Genomic DNA, 24,657 nt, shown 5'->3' on the forward strand with positions numbered 1-24,657 from the left:
CTCCATCTGCCCTGACCACCAGGCAGCAACCCGAGCATCACCTTCAACATCCCTCTCTCCCTACCCGCTCCCTCCAGGGAGCTTTCTCCAGCCCCCCTCCCAGACACCTCCGCAGCCCACAGAGGTTATCATTTGTGTCCCCATGTGGCTCCTTCTGTTTCCCTCTTATCCCTCTGTCACCCTGCCCCTAAGTGACCATTCTTACTAGCAGTTCTGATCTGAGGATCTTTGTAGCCTAGCCTGGACCCTGGTTTACCTACAGACTTGTCTCCCTTCACCCCAAGGCACAGCTGAGGAGCCCCACGTTGGCTTTTCAGAGACAGCCCATACTTTCCACCTTTGGGTGTCTGTGGAAACTGCCTGGTGCCAGGCCCCAGCTCACTCTGCTGACAGACACTGGGCACATGCCTAATGCTTACCTCCTTAGAGCCCTGCCCATTCCCCCAGTGGCAGTCCTGGGAATGGCAGTCTCCCCAGGCATAGGCTAGAGCTTGCTCACGGGGCATGGCTCCTGTGAACACTCATTACCTCTCCACTTCCCAAGTCCTACCTTCTCCAGGGCCCCTCTAGCTCCATCTCTGATTCTGTCTCCACACCAGGCCAGCCCAGAACTCTTTCCTGGTTTGGGGTGGAAGCCCCAGGTCCAGACCCTGTTCTCAATCCACCTGGTCCTCCTTGGACCTCTGGCTTGGATGCCTGAACTCTTATTTTGTCTACTGGGGTTAGGAACCTGGAGCCCTTTGGCTCCTTCTAGAAGAAAGAGGCAGATAGGACCTCAGAAGCCACTGTCCTCCTCCAGGGTCCCTGAATGTGCACATGACCTCCATGGAGCTGTCCATAGAGAGGGGGCCAGCCAGGCCCAGGCAGAGGGAGAGGTGTCCCCCAGCCCTGTGTTCTCTCACATGGGGACAGTGTGTCCATTGGCTGTTCTATGTGGTGCCTGGCTAGTGTTGTGTGAGGTGTGTGATGGTAGAGAGACATGTGTGTACTCCACTAAGGACTGGACAGTCACCAAAATGAGGTCTCTTCAGAAGGGCAGTGCCAGCTGCTGCTCAGGAGCAGGAGGGCTGAGACCTCCAGGTCTGAGCACCTCAGCCCCACTGGGCCCTTCTCTCCGTGATTGCCCCAGGGGAAGCTGATGGACCACAACTTTGCACCTGCTCCTCCAGAGATGCAGCCACATGGAGCCTCAGGCCCTGGAAGCTCCTTTTCCCGCAGCCACATGCTGGGGCACCATCCCCACCCCTCAAGGCTTCCTGGAGGGGTATCCCCCCTCATTCCTGTTGTCAGAAAGACTGTCCATTTGGATACTTTTCCCCAAAGCCATATCCCACAAACCTCCAGCAGACTGGGCCTTAGAGCCAGGACTTTAAGTGTGCCCCCAAAGGATACTGGCATTGCCCCGGGAGCTATTCTGAGCCCCCTCCCTGCCAAGAGCCTTGTGCCCAGAAAGCTGAGCTCTATCTCCTTAACGATCCATCGCAAGAGCCAGGCAAGACCCCTGGACCCCCCATTTTCTCACTGGGAAGAGTTGCCTACCCTGGGCAGGGAGGCTGCCACCCACAGAGGAGGAAGGCTGTCTGCTCAAAGCTCACCACCCGTGACTATAGTGCCAGAGGGCAGAGTCCATTCTGAGGGTCCAGGGAACCCAGGTCTGACCAAACCCAGCAGGATGCCCACTGCGGAGAAGCCCTTGGTGAGTTCGTACCTGGCCTTACCTTTCCAATCCCGGCTAACCCAGAGTTCATCAAGCTTTGTGGGGCCAGGGCTGGTGGGTCAAGGGCACATCCGAGCCTCTACAGGAAAAGGCAAGTCCCGGTCCAGGGGTATTCCCAGACCCAGGACACTCCAAAGGGCCACCCCTGCTATGAATTTGGCTGCTGTGGGCACAACAAGGCCAGACATAGCTAGACGTTTAGCCACAATGGCCACTGACAGACCTAGCTTGGCTACCACTTTGGTCACAACAAACACCTCCAGACTGGACACAGGCACAGAGTTTCCTGCTCGGGATACCAAGTTGGACACAGTCACAGGCTTATCTACCACAGATACAAAGAAGCCAGGCAAAGACAAGGATTTGATAACTACAGATCCAGACAAGCTGGGCAAAGTCATGGTTACCGCAGACAAAGCCAAGCCAGGTAAGACCACAGGGGACCCAGCCATGGTTTTGGCAAGACCAGATCCAGTCAAGTTGGGCACACCCTGGCCAGACACAGTCATGGCTTTGGTTAGAGCAAATAGAGCCAAGCTGGGCACAACTATGGATTTTTCTACTTTGGACACAAGCAATCTGGGCACAGCCACAGGTTCAGTTGTGCCGCTCGCCCCAGAACCAGCCACTGGTGAGGCCAAGCTGGACATTGCTACCTACCCACTAATGCCAAGCAGAAGCATGGAAGCAGCCCAGGACCATACCACAATGGATACTGCCACAGACCAAGCCATAAAGCCGGTCACTCTGGATCTGGCCAGAGAATTCAGAGGTAAGTACAGGTATCCTGTTAGGGGCTGCTGGAGGTGGGGAGAGGTGTATGAGACTGGAGATGGATCATGCTTAGATAGGTTAGGAAAGGGAAGGAGGACTTGAGAGTCAGGATTGATCAGGGGAAAAAGAAACAGGGATCAAGGGGCTGAAGACAGGAGGTGTACCTTGAGTTGGGTCCCCACCTGCCAGAGGTCAGGCTGAGGCAAGCCATCAGAAGGAAGGTTTGCAGGGTAACTTGTGGAGGAGCCATGAGGCTGAGTCCTTCAGTGAGCCTCTCCCATGGTTATTTCTTTGTTCCCTAAAGAGCCAGAATACTCAGGCCATCAATAGCTAAGTCTAGTTTTTTTTAAAAGCAAACCACTGCATGGAATTACAGACTAGCACTTCAGTAACTGGCGATCTGCCTACAGTAGTTGTCACTGCAACGCTTCCCTGCATGTGAGATAATGACCTTGCTTGAGACCTTCCAAATCTATTCACACTCAGCCTTTAGGGAAGATATGTTGTTTAAAAAATTGCCTTACCTGGAAGTTTGTTTCTTGGCACCTCATCTCACAGCTCTTTAGTCTCAAAAGATAAGTTGGGGCTGGATATGCTACCCAGGTTTTCAAGCATGCTAGTTATGTCCCCAGCCCCGTTGGAGATTTGTGTGGAAGTCAACACAAGGGTTGGAAGTTCCATGAAAATCTGAGAGGTTGTTGGCATGCTTAAAGTCCCACCAAAGTTGATTGGTTGTGGCAGTAAGCTAGTTGGTAGGGTTTTTCTTGTTTTTGTTTTTGTTTGTGTTTGTGCTGGGATTCGAACGTGGGGCTTCCTTCATGCTAGGCTAATTGCTGAGTTGCATCCCCCGGTCCATCAGCAAGCTGATTGGAACCCAGACCCTTAGGATTCTACTTTGGGCAGCCTCATTCCCTACATTTCAAAGGTTCAAGAGATTCTGGATCAGGAAAAAGCTTGAAAACATTCAGTCCAGTTCCTGATTTGGGTCCTTGGCTTGTCAGCCCCCTTCTCGTCTGACCCTGCATACTGTGTCTGGGGACCTCCCCCAAGTTCTGGTCTTTATTCTTCTCTGCGCAACCTCAGTTGTCCCTTCATCTGCAGTCCAGCTGTCCTGAAATGCAGATGTGGTCAATCAGAGGCCTGCTCAACTCCATCTACCAGGACATCTCCTGGGCATGTCCAGAGGCAGCACTTTTCTCCTGCCCTCCATGATCCCCCTCTCTCTCAGCTGCAAGCACCATACACCTCTGTCTCCTGATGAGAAACCTGGGTATCCTCCTTTTCCTCATCTTTCTTTCTCCTTTGTCCCATCCAGCCTATTTCCAATCTTGTAGATTTACCTTCACAGTACTTATTAGTCAGCTTTGCATGGCTGTGACCAAAATACCTGGAAAGAACAACTTAGAGGAGAAAAGTTTTTTGGGGGCTCCTGGTTTCAGAGGTTGAGTCCAAGGTCAGCCAAGTTCCATTGCTCTGGGCCCAGGTGAAGCAGAACATCACGGTGGAAGGGCCTAGCAGAGGGAAGGTGCTCTGCTCAGGGTGACCAGGGGGAGGGAGGGAGGGAACAGGGAAGATGAATTTTTCCAGGCCATCCTTCGGTGACCCTCCACCTCCAGCCATGCCCCACCTGACTACAGTTAACACCCAGGCAGTCCATTCAAACTAGGATGGACTGATTAGGTTTCAGCTCTCATAATCTAATCATTTCACCTCCTAACTTTCCTGCATTAATGCAGGAGCTTTGGGGGCATACCTCATATCCAAACCATAACAGTACCTGACCATTCTCCTGTCTATCCCCTCTTCTCCATTCCTCTGCTCCTGTGAGGCCTCTCCCTTGTCCCCCTCCTTGCCACACAGCTGCCACAGGGATTCACGTTGGGTGGCAGCACGTTCAACGTTCCCCAGTATCTCACCATCACCTTCCCTTCGGTTCCTTGCAGGCTTCCAAGGCTACAGACTGCTCCACCGCCTTAAGTAGATATCCCTATCTGCAATCTTCTCTGCTTCAGCCTAGACCAGAGTTCGGGGTCCTGCAGTCTCATCTCTGCCTTGTCACCCCTACTGCCCTCTCTGCACAAAACGCCCTTCCATTTTTCTCTACCACATCCATTTCCTTTTCCATATTGGCTTCACCTCCTCCAAGAAGTCTTCCACAAACCCCGACTCCCCTGGGTGCCCACCTGGGTACACCCTGTGCAAACTCATTCCAGCTTTCTTTTTCCCTTGTTAGATCCAGAATCTTTGAGGGCAAGGACAGTTATCTTCAGCCTCGTATCCCTAGGGTCTGGTAATATGTTGTCACTAATTTTGACCGATTGGTGGGTAAATTGAGGCTCAGGGAAGTTTCTGACTAGCCCAAGTTATAGGGCTGATCATCCCGGAGCTGGGCCTGGAATCTGGGCCCCTGACTCAGGGCTCTACGGGCGCCCGCGCCTGGGCAGAACCGCGGTGAGCCAGCGCAATATCCCAACCACCGCGTGACTCGCGCGCGCGCACGGTTGCCCGCAGCTGCCACGGGTCCCCTTCGCCCCCCGGCCCCGTCCCAGCCTAGAGGGTATGGGACCCGGAGCTCTATGGGGCAGGGAGGACCCCGGACTGAGGTGCAAGCCTCTTCCGCGGCCGAGTCCGGAGGCCGGCGTCCCGCGCGCCGCCCCGCCGCCCGCAGCCCGGCCCCGGTGTCCGCTCGCGCGTGCGGGCTCGGGCGCCGCGGGAAGGGGAGGGGCCCTCGGCGGGGCCGGCGGGCGCGCGGGTCACGTGGTGCGGGTGGCAGCGGCGGCGGCGGCGGCGGCATCGGTGCGCGCGGGCAGGGCAGCGCGGCGCCGAGCGAGCCGAGGCGAGGTCCCGGGCGGGCGCGGGGCGCAGGGGTGGCGCGGCGGGGCGGCGGGCCGGGCGGGTGGGCCAAGAGCGCAGAGGGGCGAGGCCCGGCTTCAGGGGCCGCTCGGCCCAGGGGGAGCCTGCGCCCCGCTCAGCCTTGCAGCCCCGCGCCCTGAGCATCTCCCGGAGGAACGGAGACAAAGGAGGATTCATGTCCAAAGGTAGGGCGGCCAGCTGGGCCACCGGCGCCCGCCGGGAGGAGGCTGCGGCCCCCCGAGCGCGGCCGGAGGTGCTACCAGGGGGAGGGTTGCTGCGCGGAGGAGCCCACGCGCGGTGACATATGCATGGACAGACGCACACACCTCGAGGCAGTCTCGGAAAAAAAGCACAAAGAACGCGGAGACCCACGGCACGCATGCAGGGACCCGTATTCTCACAGAAAGCCCTACGCTGGAACACACCAAGACACGCACACACATGTACACCATGCACAGGTACCAGGGCCACCTCCAGCCTATAAGAGACCCGTGCGCTGACACTTCAGTCCCCTTCCCCCAGTACAGATAGGCACAGCTGAGACAGTCACCAGCTGGTGGTCTCCAGGGAAACTCGTTGGCCTCCTGAGTACTGGGAGGCGGCAGGGGGTGTCCCAGGGCCCTTTGCTTCTGAGAATGGAGAAGGATTAAGGCATCTGTTGTGATTCCCAGAGCCCATGGCTGGAGCCCATGGACTGGACTTGCCCTGCAGGTGGAGGTGGGGTCTTGAAGACTGCTGGGGACTGGGGAAGACCCCCAGCTTGGGAGGGAAAGGGGGGCATCTCTAAGCCAGGGAGGCAGGCTCCATTCTGGAAAGGTCCCCTTCTCCTACTATTACCTTCCCAACAGAGGGGTGGGGTCCCTGGGCCAGACAAAGACAAAGCCATTCATTTGCCTGTACATGAAAGCACCAGCATGCGTGCGTGTTTGCCATGGGGATGGAGGCGCTGCTCCTGTGGGGCAGAGCTGAGTCAGGTGGATAGTCCCTCTCCCTGGAGCACTGATGGGGCAAATGGATCCTGGCAGGGGGTGCTGCAGACAGAACCCCTCCTCTCCAGGGGCCCTGGAGAACTGGGAGCTTAGGAGGGGCCCCAAGACCCATCTAGCCAGGATGGCATACTTGAGCTGCATCCTCCTATGACCCCCATCCTGAGCTTTTCCCCACCCTGGAGGGTCTTCCTCCAATCTCTGTTGCAGGGGAGGGAGGAGATATCTCTCTCTCTCTCTCTCTCTCTCTCTCTCTCTCTCTCTCTCTCTCATCAGAGATTGAACCCAGGGGCATTTAACCACAGAGTCACATCCCCAGGTCTTTTTTATATTTTATTAGAGACAGGGTCTCACTGAGTTGCTTAGGGCCTCACTAATTGCTGGGACTGGGTTTAAACTCTTGATCCTCCTGCCTCAGCCTCCCAAGTCTCTGGGATGACAGGTGTATGCCACTGTGCCTGCTGAGGAGATCTCTCTTAACTGGTCTGCCCTCCTTGACTGTGGTCAGGTGTCAGCTGCTCTGCACAGGGAACAGCCCCTGAGGGAGGAGAAAGCTGATGGTTTTGGAGTGACACCGCTTTGCCCTGGGGTTTTCATTCATTCTTTGGTGCTTGTTTGTGGAACGCTAGGTACATTGGCCCAGAGATCAATAAGACATGGCCCCTGCCCTAAAGAAGGGTGGAAGCTAGCATATATTTGGCGCCAGGGAACTTATTATGTTCTGGATTTTGTTTTTGCTTTTATTTTACTTATTTTTTGTCCATGATTTTGAATAACCTTCACAGTAACCTGGAAAGGCATGTACCGTCCTGCTTTTCTGAGGGGAAAACTGAGGTTCATGGAAGTCACTTTGCCAGAATTCAAGGCTGGGTCAGCTGCCCATCTGAAGCTGGCCTGGTGCGACCAGGGGAGCTATAGGGGCAGAGGATGGAACTACAGAATCCAACTCTGGAGCAACATTTGTTTGGTGCCCCAGAGGTCTTGATGGCCTTGTTAGGCACCCTCACCAGACAGTGGGCCCTCAGGGGCAATGACCTTGACTGGTCATTGAGTGTCCTTGGCATTTTGTGTAGGGCTTGACTGAAGTAGGCCTGCATTTGACAGCATATGAAATGGCCTGGTTGGGTTGGAATGATGGAATAAATGAGTGAATGAATGAATGAGTGTTGTGACTGAACAGACGAATGAATGAGGCAGCACAGAGGGACACCCACATCAGACAGGAGAGCAGAACATAGGAGTTAGCCAGGAGTTGGAAAGGATGCAGGGTTTCCCATCAAAGCTTGTGACACAGTGACCAGCAGCACGTTTTTTAGTACTTGTGGCTGTTGAAAGTCTGGGACTGGCATGTTCTTGGCACGTGGTCAGGAGGCGGCTGACTTGCCAGCAGGTGCTCTGGACAGTGCACACAGTGGGTGCCAATATGTCCTCACTGGAAGACCAAATTGTGAGATCTTCCCACAGCCTGGACCTGCAGCAGGCCTGCTCTACTCCCAAAAGGCATTTGGGAATCGGGTTGGCCCCCTCTCTCATCAGGGTCTTTTGGAATGCTGTCTTAGGATGCTTGTTGACAAACCAGGGCTGAGCAGGCTATGGTGAGGACACAGGCTTTATAGCAATGCTCACCCTTCCCATCAATAAATATAAGGCTCACTCATCAGGTCTGTAAAATGGGAGTAAACCTGTGGTCCCTGCCCCACCTTGCCACCAGGTGAATCTGTCTCACAATACAGGTCGTAGAGTCTAAATGGGCTCAGCTGTTGAGGCATGAGGGAAATGGAAAGGGCCAGGCTGTGTGAGCAGCTGGGTAGGAGAAATGGAGCCCTGGCACCCCCGGTGCAGGTGTGCTGCAAGCGGGGTATGAGCCGCGTGCATAAGTGGAGGAGCAGGGCCAGGCTGCTTGGAGTCAGATGCTGTAGGGCTGAGCCAATCTTGCCCGTCTGGAGCAGCCTGGCTGGCGTACCTTCCTGAGAAGCAAGAGGGAGCGCTGCCAGGCCCTGGGGAGGTCCTAAGGCTTTGTCAGATCTAGCTGTGACTGGGAGTGACAGTTTCCCGTGGGGAGAGAGGGTCTTGCCAGTACCCGTGAAAGGACCAGGTGCTGGGGGGGTGGGTCCAAGAGCAGACTCCTGACTGGGCTTGGGGGTGGGGAGGGAGGCGCTCCTGTCCCCTCTCCCTCCTGCCCATCTGCTGCTCCAGCAGGCCTTCCTGCCAGGCTGAGACTGCAGGGTGGTGATGAACTACAGAATTCTAGAAGGGCAGATCTGGGAAGCCATCCGCTGGAGAGCAGGGAGTCCAGGAACTCTGCTTGTGAAACTAGCATCTGGGGCACCTTCTTTCACTAGTGATTTCACAGGCACTGCTCCATCTCTGCTCCAGGCAAGCTGGTGACCTTGAAAGGGGAAGGGGCAGGAGGGTCCGGGACTGCAAGGCACCTACTCAGTGCTGCTGAGCATCATACTCATGCAATGCTCATCGCAGCCTTCGCCATGATCTTGCTGTTCTACAGAGGAGGAAGCGGACTCAGGGGAGGTGATCTGCTCAGGTCCACAAAGCTGACAAGTAGCCGAGCCAGTCTCCTTCTGCTTCACCCACACACCCATTTTATGGATGGGGAAGCAGAGTTGCTCTTTCCTAGAACCTACCCTGGTGGACAGTGGCCTGCTGGGGTACTCACAGATTTCTGCCAGACTCAGGGGACTTTTGCCTCTGCCCACTGGGAATGGCTGTTCCTCAGCCTCACATTTCCCCCGCTGCCCACCAATTCAAGAACACCCACCCGGACTGGGGATATAGCTCAGTTGGTAGAGTGCTTGCCTCGTATGCACAAGGCCCTGGGTTCAATCCCCAGCACCACCACCACCACCACCAAAAAAAGAACACCCTGTGCCCTCTTAGGCAAATGACTGACTCCATCAGAGTCTCATCCCCTGCCCACTGAACCCACAGACTCTAAACTATGGCTAGGAGGGTGTCTGGGGCTTCTATAGACACCTCTGCTTTGCAGCTTATGGAACAGAGGGGACATTGAGGCTGAAGGTGAAAGAGATGCTCTCCGCAGAGAAAGGGGCCCTGTTTGCTTCTGAAGCATGAAACAGTTGAGGTCAGCGACAGTCAACAGATGTGAGATCCAGGACTCTAGAGTCTTTGCCCTTTATTTGTCAAGGCAAGACTTGGGTCTGAAAAACCCCAGACATTTCTTAGATCATTGATTCTCTATTGGGGCAATGCCCTCCAGGGGACATTTGGTACTGTTTAGAGACAGTTTTGATTGTCACAACTGGTGGGCTACTGGCATTGAGTACAGACCAGGGATACCACTAGGCATCCTACAAAGCACAGGGCAGCCCCCCACAATAAAGAGTTACCCAAATGTCAGTAGCGCCAAGATGGAGAAACCCTAGGTTTAGATACATAGATATGGTGCTTTGGTGCCGTGGAGTGTGTCTGAAAGTGCTCAGCAACTGGAGAACCCAGTACTGGTGCAGATTTTCCATTTGACCTGACCTGTGTTCTTAGGCAAGTCCTTCCTGCTCTGGGCTTATGCAATGAGGGATTCAGACTAGATAATATTAAGGTCCCTTCCAGTCCCAACTCCATACTATTCCATAGGAAGAGAAAAATACTGTGGCTTCCATGTGACCTCTGCTCTCCTCCCACCCACCCTACCTGCCCCTCCCACCTTGGCTTTGCAGGGCTCCCAGAGACCAGGACGGACACAGCCATGTCAGAGCTGGTGCCTGAGCCCAGGCCTAAGCCGGCAGTGCCCATGAAGCCCGTCAGCATCAACTCCAACCTGCTGGGCTACATTGGCATCGACACCATCATCGAGCAGATGCGCAAGAAGACCATGAAGACTGGTTTTGACTTCAACATCATGGTCGTTGGTATGAGGCCACGGGGTCACTTGAGGGCCTGGCAGCAGGTAGCACTAAGGATCCCATTTCTTTCCCCAGAATGGCCTCAGCCCTGGCTTCTCTAGGATGAGCTCTATCTAGGAGGGAGGATATTGCCATGCTGACCACAAAGGCCTGGCCACCCTCTCCCCTTAGGGTTGGCAGATTGGGGTGGGTGGCCAGCCTGGTCCGCCTTCAGGTGGGTTCAGACAGGCAGCCTCTCTACCACTCCGAACTGCTTTCAGGTTGGTGGCATGGGAGAATCATTAGTGTCTTTCCCTACCTGTACAAGTTGATGGGAGGACTGGGTGAAAAGTGGTCTATTTCTAATGTCTCATAGAGCTTTACAATTGAGAGGGAATTTCCAGTGATTTGGTCACTGAGTAGCATCACTGGATCACTCAGTGCTGAAATAAGGAGCTGGGCATCATCTTTCTTTCCTCCTCCTTCCTTATCCCCAATATAATCAATCATCGAGTCCTGGCCCTTTTCCATGGTCAGTATTCCCAAGTCTGGCCTGGGGTTGTGACTCGGTGGTAGAGCACTTGTCTAGCTGTGTGAGGCACCAGGTTTGATCCTCAGCACCACATAAAAATATATATTATATATATATATCCCAAGTCTGCCCACTTCTGTCCATCCCCCACTAGCACCTTAGCAGAGCTTGGTCTCCCACCTGGATTGCTGTGACCACTTGGATTCCTTAAGAACTTGGCCCGGCGTGTAAATCATCCGAAACGTCTTACTAAAACAAACATAGCTGAGCTAAACAGTGTGCCCAGTGACATGGTTGATTCACTTTCTAGCACAAAACTCTCATCTCAAGAATTAGTAGCAAATGGTTTGTGACCCAGGAAGCCAGGCCACAGCCACACGTGGAGTGGCACCCGTCCTCCTGGTTCTCTCACTCTTTTCCCCTCGAGTCTATCATCAAGTTACCCATCCTACTTACATCCCTTTAATATCCTTCTTTTAACCTCAGGACTCCTGTGCTGGCCGGTCCTGCCGCTCCAGCTCATCTCTTGCCACTTCCCACCCAGCATTCTTACTCCTCGCTCTTGCGGACCTATTCTCCTTGGCTTGCCTCGCTCATGTCTACCTCTGGGCCTTTGCATGTGCGATTCACTCTGTCTAGAACTCCCTTCCTGCTTCTCATGGCTCATTCAGAGTCGTCTTTCAGGTTACAGCTTGATGGTTGCTTCTTCCTAGAAGTCTGTCTTCCTCCTTCCCAGAAAGACTGGATTGGATGCTGTCTCTCTCATAGTGTCTGTCTCATAGTGTTTATCATATGTAACTGTGGGCTTATGTTTTGGTCTCCCTTGCACCAAAGGGCTCCTTGAAGATTAGGATGAGCCCAGGTCTAAGTAGGACTGTGAAAGCCACCTGTCCTCCGCTGCTGGACCTCCAATTCTAGGACAACGCTTAAGAATACTTAGTGAATGCCAGGTGCTGTGGTGGTCCATGCCTGGAATCCCAGCAACTTGGAGGCTGAGACAGGAGGACTGCATGTCTGAGGCCAGTCTGGGCAACTTAGTGAGACCCTGTCTTGATACAATAAAATAGGTTGGAGATATAGCTTGTTGTAGAACACCCCTGGGTTCAATCCCCAGTGTAGGAAACAAACAACAAAAACAAACAAGCAAACAAACCCCAAATAACAAAGAAGAGAAAAAAAAAAACTAAAAAATCCATCTGTGTAGTACTATGAAGAAAAGGAAAGAAAGAAAAGACCCTCATATTTAATGAACAAATGATCCTAGAAAATATCCCAGACCAAGAATGGCAAATGCAGGTTGTGTATCTCTTGCGGAAATATTCAGAACCAGTCATGTTCTAATTCAGAACTTTTAAAAAATGCTTAGATTAATTTTGATCACCTTACTTGGTTGAATATCCCTAATCTGAAAATCTAAAATCTGAAATGCTCTCAAAATCCAAAGCTTTTTGAGCATCATGTCAGTACTCAAAAAGTTTTAAATCTTGGAACATTTTGGATTTCCAATTTTCAGTTTGAGATGTCCTCCCTGTACAAGACATGTGGGACATTCTTCCCTCCCACGTCCCTGGACATGGTCATGTCCAGCACTGAGCCCAGCTGTAGCCATTTTAATATAATGGTCTAAGTGGCTTTTGCCTGCTAACCAGCTGGAATGAGAAAATGCCCCTTACTTGCCATTACTGGTCTCATCTAGTTTCCTTCCTCCTCATCTTATCAGTAAAGAAATAAAGGACCCCCCCCCCCCCGCCCCAGTGTGTGGGGGAAAACCTGACTAGTCCAAAGGCACTTGGGGAAAAAAGCACATTTGGGTCTAAACCCAGCTCTTGCCTCCCAGCCTGGTTTTTTACTGATAGACCACAAGAATACTCCACACGAGCACTTCCTGGGCTTTAGTGTCCATAAGAGCTCCTGGAAGCCTAGCTAAGCTGCAGGTTCGAAGTCACAGATCTGCGGTGAGGCATGTGGGGAATGCGATGCTGCTCTTCAGTTACTAGGCTCTCTTGTATGTTTCTTGTCCATGTTAAAGTTGGGAAGCACTGCTCAGACCCTTGGTTCCCAAAAGCATTTTGGTGGCAGAACTTCTTGCAGTACCCTCTGCTGCAGGATTGCACAGGTAATTCAGGTGCAGAGAGCCAAAGTGATGGAGTTGGAAGTGGGTGCTGAGACCCTGGCTGCCTGCGTCCCCTCTCACTGTGCCTCTCTGGCATGTATCTCCAACAGGACATTTTTGTTGTTGTTGTATTGAGGATTGAACCCAGGGCCTTAGCGCTGAAAGCACAATTTAAAAACCACTACACTAGAATAAAGAGTAGATATGGAGCCATGAGGTTCTTGGGGTTCAAGTCCCTGGTCTTGCATTTACTAGTTAAGTTGCCCTGTACACATTTTGTGTCAGAAGAGGATTAATTGCTCTAGGGCCGTCTCAACTGGGGATAAAGATAGCTCTGCTGTGCAACTCACAGGGCTGATAAAAAGACAGATTTTGCTAACAGATGTGAAAGTGCTTAGCACTATGAGGCAGCATCAGAAATGCAAAGTAATTCTGCTTTAGTTTTACTTTTATTATTATTAAAGACAGAAAACTTGAGTTAAGCAAAAGAGCAAACCCAAACAAAAACCCACTATATTAGAGAGATGCAGAGGTTGTCCCCTCCCCCAGTGGTTCTGGGACCCCAGGAAAGAGAACATACAATCCAACTGGTGAATCCCAAGGCCCTCTCATGAGCAGGATTGCATTCCCACCTGCCTGCTGACCCCACTCAGCCCCTCCATCCTTTGGTGAGTGGTCTGGATCACAGCCTTGGAATTCTGGAAGCTGGGAGAGCTGAGAGCTCAGGAGGTGGACGTGGCCTCTCCCTACCTTGTCTTCCTCCTCCTGCCTTGCTGCAGGCCAGAGTGGACTGGGCAAGTCAACGCTGGTCAACACGCTGTTCAAATCCCAGGTGAGCCGCAAGGCTTCCAGCTGGAATCGGGAGGAGAAGATCCCCAAGACGGTGGAGATCAAAGCTATTGGGCATGGTGAGGATCAGATGGGGACCCCTCTGGGCTTTGTTCAAAGGCAGATGATACCAGAAAGGGGAGCAATGAGGCATATTGGAGAATAAGACCTGAAAGACAACCACACAATGGAGCAGAATTAAGCACTAAGCTCCACAAAGCCAAGGCCTCAGACTGCTAGTCTAGGAAAGGGAGAGAGGGCCTTGGATGGAAGGAAGTGGACCTTAAGCTGGATGATGAAGCACAGGTGGAACTTAGACATAGAAGTAGGAAGAATTAGGGAGGGTGTTCCAGATGGAGAAACAGCATGCATGAAGGTGTGGAGCTGGGGAGACCCTAAGCTTGACTTTTCTAATAACTGGTCCTGAAGAAAAGAGGCCTGGGCCCCCTGGCTCATTGGCTGCAGGGCATCTGGGGTCAGCTACAGGACTGACTTCTCTGATGCCTTCTCTGTTCATCCCTCAGTAATAGAGGAAGGTGGTGTCAAAATGAAGCTGACTGTCATCGACACCCCAGGCTTTGGAGACCAAATCAACAATGAAAACTGGTATATATCTGCCTCTGAGTTTTCTGTCCTAAATACTCTGCTGGGAAGATATGAACATGGTGCAGATTCATTCATTCTAAGAACCATCTGCATCCTCCATGTTCTACAGGTCCCTAGAGCCCAGGCAGAGGCTAGGTTCCCTGGGGAGTTCTACCCTTGTCACCATCCATGGAAATCCATTCATGGGAGAGGGACCTGAGGGAGGATAGGCAGATATCCCAGACCCACCGGGGCAGGTAGACCCACCAGGGTTGTGACCTGACTGTGTCTAAGATGAGCTCCTGGATCCTGACCTTCTGCTACAGTCCATCTATTTGTTCTCACTTCTCAGCTGGGAGCCCATTGAAAAGTACATCAATGAACAGTACGAGAAGTTCCTGAAGGAGGAGGTGAACATCGCCAGGAAGAAACGCATCCCTGACACTCGCGTCCACTGCTGCCTCTACTTCATCTCCCCCACAGGACACTCGTATGTACCAACCCCGCCTCTGCTGCTAAACCTGACTGGTTTCCATCAGCTGTTCCTGTCCTGAATTGGGTAATTGATACCTGGGCTTGGTATTGATACTAGCTAAGGGCCGTCTGGAGGGCTGAATGGACTGGAATGTAGTCATGACCTTGGAATTTCCCAGACTTTCCACAAGAAAATCTCACTTTCTTACCAGTAAGGTAAAACTGACCATCACTGGCCTCCATACTGCCCACTGGTATCCCAGCACAGCTTGACTGTACCAGAGAAGTTGGTGTATGTGAGCGGAGAGCATCTCATTAGTTCAAGAAATTCTTGCTTTGAATAAAGCTTGGAAACAAGGGGTGAAATAGGGAGAGGCAGGTCTACTAGATTGGGGCTGATATTTTGGTAGGATGTGGGACCCAGCCATAGGCATCTGAAAGGTGGCCAGCTGGGAGGTAGGAGTCCAGAGATGAAAGCTGACCAAGCAGAATGTGCTGGGAACTCAGATTGTGAGTTGCAGGTGGGCCCCATTGATAGGAGGTGTGGGAATAGACAGAGAGATCCTATTGGTATCTCAAGCAGCCTTCCTGTGGGCTGAAGTGTGTGTGTGTCTCATAGCTTGTTATGAGTGCTGGGACAGAGTTCAGTTCTTGAGGACAGCATTAGCAAGATAGGCCCCAATGTTTGCAGAAAACATACCCAATGGGTGTTCAGTGATGGGGGAGGAGAGATACGAAACAAGGACCTTGGGCCAGGCAGGACCTCAGCAAAGGTTAGTTTTATCCCTCCCCAGACCTTGACCCATGGTCAGAGAGAACCATGTGAGAACCTGACTTCATGAGTACCCCAGACTGTAAACTAAAACCAGGTTGGGGTGCCCAAAGCCTTGGGTTGGGGAGGACCAGGCCTTCAGATTAGGGGAGGGACAAAGCCCCCAGCTGGGCCCTACAGGACTAATTCTGGGACCTGGGAGGAGGCCCATACGTAAGTGCAGTTCCTTAGGCAGAATAAGACACACAAGTAACCACGACACAAGAACACATGGATGGGGACAACCATCTACAGATGTTTCCAGGAGAAAGAAATCCCAAGGTCAGAAAAGGTGTCAGGAAGGAGTGACTTGAGGCAGACCTGAGGAGAGGCAGAATTTGCGTAGCTACAAGGAAGAAAGGTGGGGGCAGGACTGCGTGCAGGCGGAAGCATTGGGGCCAGTCTGCAGGTGCTCAGGGATGTGTCAGAAAGGAGAGGCAGCAGTCTCATGGCCTCAGCCAGATTCCTAGCCCAGTTCTCTCCCAAGGAGGGGCCCCGAGAGGCGGCAGTGGCCAGGGCGGATGGCAAGTGGTTCTGACATTACTGCTTTCTCTGGACCACAGCTTGCGACCCCTTGATCTTGAGTTCATGAAACATCTCAGCAAGGTGGTGAACATCATCCCTGTCATTGCCAAGGCTGACACCATGACCCTGGAGGAGAAGTCTGAATTCAAGCAGAGGGTAAGAAGGCCCTGTTCTCCTTCTCCTGCCTCCAACGCTTCCTTCCTCTCCTCCAGGTCCAAGCCATCTCCTAGCTCTCATCACCTTCCTCCCTCCACCACCAGTCCTCCCCAGTTCCCAATTAATCATTCAGGAGGCTGGGGCTGGCGGTCCCTGGGGACCCAAGGCAAGAAGCCAGTGTGGCTCCAGGCTGCCTTCTTCCACACTCCACAGCTGGCTGTGGAGACCACTGCATACACGTGTCTGGGAACACCAAAATCTCACTCCTCAAAAGTCAGGTTACTTGAAGGACTAGACTAATCAGTCAGTCAACTGTCTGCCAGTCCTCAGTGACATCATCTGTAAGCTCGGCCTACCACTAGCTGGGTGCCCTGGAGGGCTGAGGGGAGGGTGTCCAAGCCAGTGTAAAGACAATTGCTGCCTTTAAGAGAATTACAATCAAAGTGAACGCTGCAGAGGTCCCGGGTGACCTCCTAGAGGAGGGGACGTAAGCAGGTCTTGAAAGAAGGCAAACAGGAGCTTGGGACAGAGCCTCACCTCTCTTTCTTCCTTATGGGCAGGGACATAGCACGCAGGTCATGAGCACTGCCTGGTGGCATCTGGACTCAGGCATGCTACTTGTTCAAATTGTAGACCCTGAGAGGAGCACACTGGTGTGCCCGAGACTCTTCCTCCTCTCAGGCTGGGCTGTGGTAATTACACTTCCTGAGGTGCTTCCTGCTGCCCAGGGCCTCCAGGTGCAGAGATGACTGTGTCATCAAAGCCTGGGTTCATCTCTGACTCCACCTCACACACCATGTATGCGCGTGTGGACACACACACACACACACCTCACACACCTCTCACTCACACGCCCTTCTCTTCCGTTACAACACTCGACCACCTCGTTTCTCCTCCCCCTCAGGTTCGAAAGGAGCTTGAAGTAAATGGCATTGAATTCTACCCCCAGAAGGAATTTGATGAGGATCTGGAGGACAAGACGGAGAATGACAAAATCAGGGTGGGTGCCCGGGCTCTGTTCATCCCTCTGTTCATCCCCTAGAGCCCCTGGGACATGTGTCATGTGCCTCCTCTGTCTTTCCACCTGTTTTTCCTTTCTTCATGTCCCTGTGCCACCTTGTCTGACCCCAACCAGAAGTGACAAGGGGCAAGGAGGACAATGGCCCTGGCTAGGACTACTAACCCAGTCCCTGTACCCAGGAAGCCAGTGTTCCCTTCCAACCCCAAACCACGCAAAACACCCTCTTTCCCCCACAGACCTGGCGAAATCCAAGTGTGGTGAGGCAGGGCATCAGGCATGGGGGACACTGGGCAGGTCCCAGGGCAACCTGGGTTCTAGTCAGACGCTGCCTCCATTTCCTCCTCCATTTCCGCAGAGGCTAGACTAGGTGAGTGGCTTATAAGCTGCTTCACCCTTTAGAATTCTTAAAAAATTGCATCTCAGAACTCCAACATATGAAACCTAAGAGCAGAGCTGCTTTGGCAGCCTTGCCTTCCCAGCAGCCTCTAGGATACCTACTGTGCACCTGAAGGTGGCACTTGGGCACCTGACACATTTCAGGAACCTGGCTTGGAAACTGCCTGTGTGATTTCTAGGGTCCCTCTCAATTCCAAATTTCTACATTTCGTGATTCTCCATCAGAATCCTGGGAGCTAGTCTGGGTTTTTCAGTGACTCATCTATAACCTGAGACATGCCCCACTGCTTTGGTTTTGAGTCTCCATCAAGTGCCAGTACTCTAGCAGAAGCCCCTTACCTGGTAGAGTTGGAACCGGTAGTTAATTGGGGGAAAAAAAAAAAAAAAACAACTGAATGAGGGTATCACTTTTTAATAAAAATGAGGTATATAAATCTTGAATGTTTAAAAATAAATATTTTATGAAATTAAGTTAAAATGACAAAACATGCATCATATTCATCACTTTTCATACAGAACCAAGTCCTTTTCTTTGAGAATAAGTTCACTCTTTTTCTTTTTTTTATGCTGCTGGGGACTGAACCCAGGACCTCTACCACTGCTCTTAATGTCCAAGTAGCTTACCTTTGTGAAGTCTTTCTGGAATGTTTGACTTAATTCTTATAGAAACAACTCTCTACATGACCTGTGACCTCAGCCTATACCTGCAGTCATGTGTGGCATGACCATATGGTGCAAATGACAGTGATCCTATACACTGATATCACCTAGTGATGTAGACTCTTGGCATGGAAAGTACACGCTATGACGTTCGTACAACACAATCACACAGTGACACGTTTCTCAGAATTTACCCTGTCATTAAGCAATGCTTGACTAGTTAATTCATCCAATGACAATAACAAGTACAACTCAGGCAAACAGCTGGCACTTGGCAGACATACAACTCAACTGGTAGAGCATAGGGGCCCGGCACTCTGAGAGCTCAGCAGATGTGGGCATCTGCCAGTAGCTGTCGCGGGAGATGGCATAAGGCACCGTCTGAATCTGGCTGGCCCTTGAGTGGGTGCTGCTAGATTGCAAGGTTGTTCCAAATCAAGCAAACTGTGTTTTAAAGCAGTACGAAATGTACAAAGTGCACTCCATGGAAGGGAAGGTGACTTGTGGAGGTTAGCTAGCCACATAGTGGTTTATTCAGGGTTTAACCCAAGACTTCTACCTCCCAGTCCAGTCCTCTTTTCAAGGGACAGAGCCTTGCTCTTGCCATCCATAGTATCACCAAACAAGCATCAGAAATGTGTGGCTCAAGGGTAGGCAACCAAGGCCATTTGCTGTTCTGCCTTGGACATTCTGGTCATAGGGAGATGACTGTGCACTTGTGTCTGGTTTGTGTTTCTGCCCCTGTCCAGCAGGAGAGCATGCCCTTTGCTGTGGTGGGAAGTGACAAGGAGTATCAAGTGAATGGCAAGAGGGTCCTCGGCAGAAAAACTCCCTGGGGGATCATTGAAGGTAATTAAATGCATTTTCTGGAAGAACTGGCTGCTGATTAATTACCCAGTCATTTGTTCAACTGTCCATGGGTCAGGGCTGTGTCCTAAGATGTGTGATATACAATCCATGCCAGGCAGATTCTGTCCACAAGGAGCATACAGTCTAATTGAGAAGATGCTGCTAACAGGTAGGAAGCAGAGAGAGCCACTTAGCACCTGACCCGGTGGCACCAACTTGGTGTGTCATTCAGAACACAGAGTTTAGCAAGGACCGTAAAACCAGTTTTCATGTGAAGAAGGATGTGATCTGGCAGAGTACTGAAGGGTGGCTTAGAAATTGCTACTTCCATTTTATTGTGAATGAATGTGACTTTGGGCAGGTCCTGATGATTCTGAAAGTTTGCAAAGAACGACTTCAGTGATCTCATTTGATGTGATAACCCTATGGGGGGAGCAGGGCAGGGGTTCCTGTCTTCAGGTGTAAGCTTCTGAGGCACTGCAGTCTGGTGTTAAGTGCCTTGCCCACATAACTTTTTTTGTGTGTGGTTCTGGGGATTGCTGCACATGCCGTCACAGAACTTAATAGTGATTCTTGGCTTCAAATAATGTGATCCCAAATCAAAGTTCACCCCTTTGTCTTGAATTATCTCTTGTTTTCCAGTAACCTATTGTTGGAATTTTTATTTTTAAAATATTTTATGTTAAAAAAATTTGGGGGGCGGTGTTGGCGATTGAACCCAGGGCCTTGTGCATGCTAGGCAAGTGCCCTACCACTGACAGACTATATTACGCAGTCCTTTTTATTTTAAGACAGGGTCTTACTCATTTTCTCAGGCTGGCCTCAAACTCATGGTCTTCCTGCCTCAGCCTCAGGAGTAGCTGGGATTATAAATGCTTGCCACCAAACCTGACTATATGAACTTTTAGAGATGACTCGATTGTTCTATGTGCATTACTTTTTTCAGTCATATTATAAGTTCCAAGGATTCCTATCCTTGTATTTTAGGCCTTGACAATTTTCTTAGATGCCCTGTGTGTTAGTTTTCTCTTCTGTGAAATGAGAAAAATAACAGTCTCTGTTATTCTATAGAGTCCAGAGCAGTATCATGTCTGTTGTAGCTGCTTATAAATATTTGTTCAGTGCGTAAGGTCCAGTGAATGTGGCTCAGGGGTACAGTGCTTGCCTGGCCTGCATGAGGCCCTGGGTTTGAACTCCATCACCACACATTCGCAAAAAAATTCAGTGCACTGAAGTAAGCAAAATACAAAATAACCTGTCCCATGCTCTCTTTGAATGCCTCCATGACCCAAACAGAGGCTTACCTCCTGGATGTTGATTAACGAAATGACCACCTGTTTTCTTTTGTTTTGTTCATAGTGGAAAACCTCAACCACTGTGAGTTTGCCCTGCTTCGAGACTTTGTCATCAGGTAAGATGACAGGTTTGACCCAGACATCAGGTTTAATTATTTGGTCCGGGGCCATCTGTTCAGATTTACTTCCTGGGACTCCAGGTGTCCGGTAGAGCTTTCTGTTCCAGTTTCTGCTCCTGCCTTGAGGCAGAAGGGGCTTCAGAATGGGTCCCAATCACCGGATCCAGCTTGTTGAAGTGTTAAACTCAGAGGTGGGTCGTCTCCTCTTTTTCCGGCCCCTAATTTCATCCCCCTCTCTTCTCACCCTGTGTCCTTTAGGACCCACCTCCAGGACCTCAAGGAAGTGACACACAACATCCACTATGAGACTTATAGGGCCAAGCGACTCAATGACAATGGAGGCCTCCCTCCGGTGAGCGTGGACACAGAGGAAAGCCACGACAGTAACCCATGATGACCCCTTTTCTGTGTCGTCACACATACCCACTTCTCCATACACACACATCCCAAATGCCACCTCCAATCACCTCTTCCTTCAGCTCTGTCCCACAGGCCTGTCTGGTATTTGTGGAACATCTTGTCTACATTGTGTATGTGTGTGCGTGTGCATGTGTGTGTGTATATGAGACAGAGAAAATGAGAGAGTGTGTGTTTGCGTGTATGCGTGTGTGTGTGTGTGTGTGTGTGTGTGTGTGTGCGCCCAGGGATGAGGTATTTTTATTGCCTTCTCTGGAAAGTCCCTTGTAAGTGTGGTTCCTCCATGAATGTCTTCTTTCCTCATGTCCCAGAACAAAGCCGTGCACCTCACTTAAGAGGTCTGGGGGAGGCTTAGAAAAAAAATTATGGGAGCAGGTGAGCCACAGGACAGTAAACTCTTTCTTACTTCCGACCTTGTCCATAAGCTGGGGCTGTAGAGATTCTCCAGGGATAGGTGGCTGAGCTAGACTGGGTGGTGCAGGGAGGGAGTTCCGGGCATCTTCTCTGAGAGTTGGGGTGGCCCTGAGTAAGGTGAGGGCCTCCTAGGAAAAGGGAAAGGAAGGTCATGGGGGAGCACAGAAGTATCTCTGAGCTGGGTTCCCGCAGAAAGAACTGGTCCCTGGAAGTGGAGCTACCCACTCTGGTCTGTGTCAAGGTCACTGTTCAAAAGCTACCACATCACTATCAAAGACTGCCGCTTTCGTGGCTCACCTGGCTTTTGCTCCCAGGCGGGTTTCTGCCTCTGCTTTCTCTTCTTTCCCCCTTTCCTGCCCTTCTTCATATATTCACTTCTCCCTCCCTCCCCTGCCTGTCCCTGACATCTTTCACTTCCTTTTAGACTAATCCACTTTAGCTTCATTTCTATATTTAGAATTTATGCCCAGTCTACTACTGAAAAATAACTTTAGGCCACCCTAAAGTAAGATCACAAGTAAAAGCACTTGGAAGTACCATCTGAGATTACAGGAAAAATCAGAGCCATAGAGAGAAATGGGACAGTGTTTCCTCAGTTGAGACTTGAAATTGGCCCTGAACGTGTGGGGCAGCCCAAGGAAAAGGAAGAAATGTGGGTAGTTATGCAGTTGCCAGTGCTGTTAAAGGGAGTACCTGTGCTGGTAAAATGAAGCCACTTTTCTTTTTTTTCTTTCTTTCTTTCTTTTTTTTTTTTTTTTTTTTTTTTGGTGAGGGGTTTAAATCCTAGAAGAACTAATTCCATTGAAGTATCAGAAAAAATAGACAATATTTCTCAGTGGTTTGGCTTCGGAGATAAATTTTAGACCACACCTCCCTTTTCTCCATCAGACTTCTGTCCCTATTGAGCTGGCTTCTCTGTGCCTCCCTTTGTCTCATGCATACTTGACTCCCTCTTCTCTGTTCTTTACTTTTGTTCTGAAGTGAATTGCAATTGTGTTTGTCTTTCTCGCCTTACTCACCCATCCCGACTCCTGTAGACATTCCCAGTGACACCATAATCATACATTTAGCCTTTTCTTGCCTTTCCCATAGCCCTATATTTATTAACACATATACTTCCCCTGTTTACTATACAAATAAGTTATTCTTTTTCCTTTAATCTGTACGATTGCTGAAATTCAGGGCTGGGGGAGCCATTTAGCCTTAGGAAAGGGAAAACACCAAGCGATACTGTTTACAACCTTATTCAACCTCCTATCCCACTGCCTGGTCCAACCTAAGTTCCACTAGTCCTCTCTGAATGCCAGCATTTATAATCCCAGTCCTTATCACTCAGGTGCTAGGCAAATAAAATAGACTTAAGATCCAAGATTTGGTGGACCAGGAAAAGGGGAGGGGTGACCAGGTCACTAGCACCCCATCCCTAGAGCCTCAGTCTTTCCTGGAGGCTGATTTATTAATCCAGCCCTTGTCTTCCTTTGCCCACAAAGTCATGCCAGGGTGGGCACCTGTCAGGACAGAGCAGCAGCAGTGCTATACCCAGAGCTTACTACACGTCAACCAAAGAGGCCTCCCTGGCTCCAACAGCAAGTAGTCCTGTATGGAGATATGGGACTGGATACCTGGGACCAGTAGGGGAAGATTGTGGGGTGAGGGAGGTGGGCATTGGTGAGGCTGCATAGGAGAGAGGTGCTTGGCACCCCTAAACCATGGTCTCAGCCTCCCTGGAGAAGCTATTTTATGTGTCTGCTGCCAGCTGCTGGTCTCCGTACCCTCAACCGTTCTCAACCCTCCTGCAGGGAGAAGGCCTCCTGGGCACTGTCCTTCCACCTGTGCCAGCCACCCCCTGCCCCACTGCTGAATGAAGGCCATTTCAAGCGCTGCTTCTCCCTCCATTCCTTCAGCTGTTATTGCTGCAGGGCAATCCTTTTCAGTGCTGTGCTTGTCTAGCCCACCACCACAGCCCCTGTCGGTCCTCAGCAGGTGGGAGGGGCCAGCTGCCCCTTTAGGACAGTTGCTTCCTCCATTTAGCCAGGCACTCCTCTCAGTGGAATGGCGCTCTTGCCAGCGCTGCCCTGCTGCATCGTCTATGTCAGCTGGTCCCAGCCCATCTCTAGGGAGAAAAAACTCACAAGAGCTGCTTCTGCCCTTGCAACCCATACCAGCTGTTTGTAACCATCTCCAGGGAAACAGCATGGCTCCCTCTCCATTCATCTGCATGAGCTCCTCTTGGCTTCCTTAAGGGGCCAAGAAAGCCACTTTTCTGCTTGTCAGATTCATTGAGACCAGCTGTGTGAGCCCATGTGGGACAAGGGTGTCTCCTTCATTGCTTAAAGGTACCTAGAAGGGTGGGTCACTGCAAGTGTGGGGGAACAAGGGCTAGCATCACTTTTTAAAAATCACCACTGGTGGCTGGCCCAGAGTGTGGGTGCATACCCTCTCCACCCCATAATGCAGCCATGTAGGAAGAGTGGTCTTCCTGAAGAGAATTTGCTGGAGCTGACTTCCTTATCCCCAAACTAAAAAACAAAAATAACTAAACATACACAAAATCTCAGAAACCTATAAGCTGAACACTCTAGGAAGAAAAAAGAAAAAAAAGCACCCTTCTGTACACTTAGCAATAAGAGGGATCTTTTCCCACTTGCCCCTACTCCCACCCTGGCCCCATCCCCACCCCATCAATGTGAGAAATAGCCTGGCTGCAGGTGGTCACTATGGAAAATACCCAATGGAGGGCAAAGACCCCATCAGATGCATGAATGTTTGCGAATGTCGGCTGCCACTGCCCCACACAGTGTCTTTATAGAATCTTCCCTGACCCTCCCCTCCCCTCTGCCCTACAATCTCCACCTGGACACAAACTGCTCAAAGGCTGGTGACTTGTGGGCCATTCATCTCCAACCAAGTCCTGATGGAACAAGAGGCCCAAGCCTAGGGGATGCAAGAACGACCCATTTCTTAAATGTTACTGGTCCCAGTCAATCTTTTGGTGACATTCTGGTTAAATTTCCCATTTGAAAAACGAGCCAAAAGACACTCAAAGTGGTCGTGTAAATGTTGCTAGACTTTATGTGTTGTATAACTAAACATTGATGTTTGAACAATAATCGCCTGGCCTGTGTCTTATTTGTGCTCCTTGACCAAATCAGCTACTAGGTCAACTCACTCATGTGCGGAGAGTGAGCAGGGATAATCCTGGTAAGTAGCACTCACAAATATTAGAGATGGAAATATTTTGTGGAGTCAGTTCATCTGCAGGTGACATGAGGTCA

General features: G+C 51.1%; 1 protein-coding gene and 1 non-coding gene across 4 annotated transcripts; both read left to right on the forward strand.

The window, feature by feature from the left end:
- The first annotated feature begins 1,138 nt into the window (after positions 1-1,138).
- On the forward strand, positions 1,139-24,486 carry Septin3 (septin 3). 3 transcript variants are annotated; one of them, XM_047550001.1, is made up of 11 exons: positions 1,139-2,489; positions 10,023-10,214; positions 13,612-13,740; positions 14,185-14,266; positions 14,598-14,735; positions 16,094-16,211; positions 17,116-17,211; positions 19,038-19,137; positions 20,497-20,548; positions 20,810-20,903; positions 23,182-24,486. In XM_047550001.1, the coding sequence occupies exons 1-11, from the start codon at positions 1,139-1,141 to the stop codon at positions 23,245-23,247; spliced, it is 2,418 nt and encodes an 805-aa protein (XP_047405957.1). In that variant the 3' UTR covers positions 23,248-24,486. The 3 variants fall into 3 exon arrangements, with proteins under 3 accessions (XP_047405957.1, XP_047405959.1, XP_047405960.1); XM_047550003.1 differs by lacking the exon at positions 1,139-2,489 and adding an exon at positions 5,305-5,529; XM_047550004.1 differs by lacking the exon at positions 1,139-2,489 and adding an exon at positions 5,305-5,529 and having other exon boundaries at positions 19,041-19,137.
- Positions 9,114-9,186, forward strand: Trnat-cgu (transfer RNA threonine (anticodon CGU)). The gene has a single exon. It is a non-coding gene; the product is annotated as a tRNA-Thr (tRNA).
- Positions 24,487-24,657: the final 171 nt, after the last annotated feature.

This window comes from Sciurus carolinensis, chromosome 4, assembly GCF_902686445.1.
Source record: "Sciurus carolinensis chromosome 4, mSciCar1.2, whole genome shotgun sequence".
Taxonomy (NCBI): Eukaryota; Metazoa; Chordata; class Mammalia; order Rodentia; family Sciuridae; genus Sciurus; species Sciurus carolinensis.

Coding starts and splice junctions, on each gene's coding strand:
- Septin3 (XM_047550001.1), top strand. CDS start 1,139: ATGGACCACAACTTTGCACCTGCTCCTCCAGAGATGCAGCCACATGGA. Junction 13,741..14,184: donor GATCAAAGCTATTGGGCATG/GTGAGGATCAGA, acceptor TTCATCCCTCAG/TAATAGAGGAAGGTGGTGTC. Junction 17,212..19,037: donor CGGAGAATGACAAAATCAGG/GTGGGTGCCCGG, acceptor GCCCCTGTCCAG/CAGGAGAGCATGCCCTTTGC.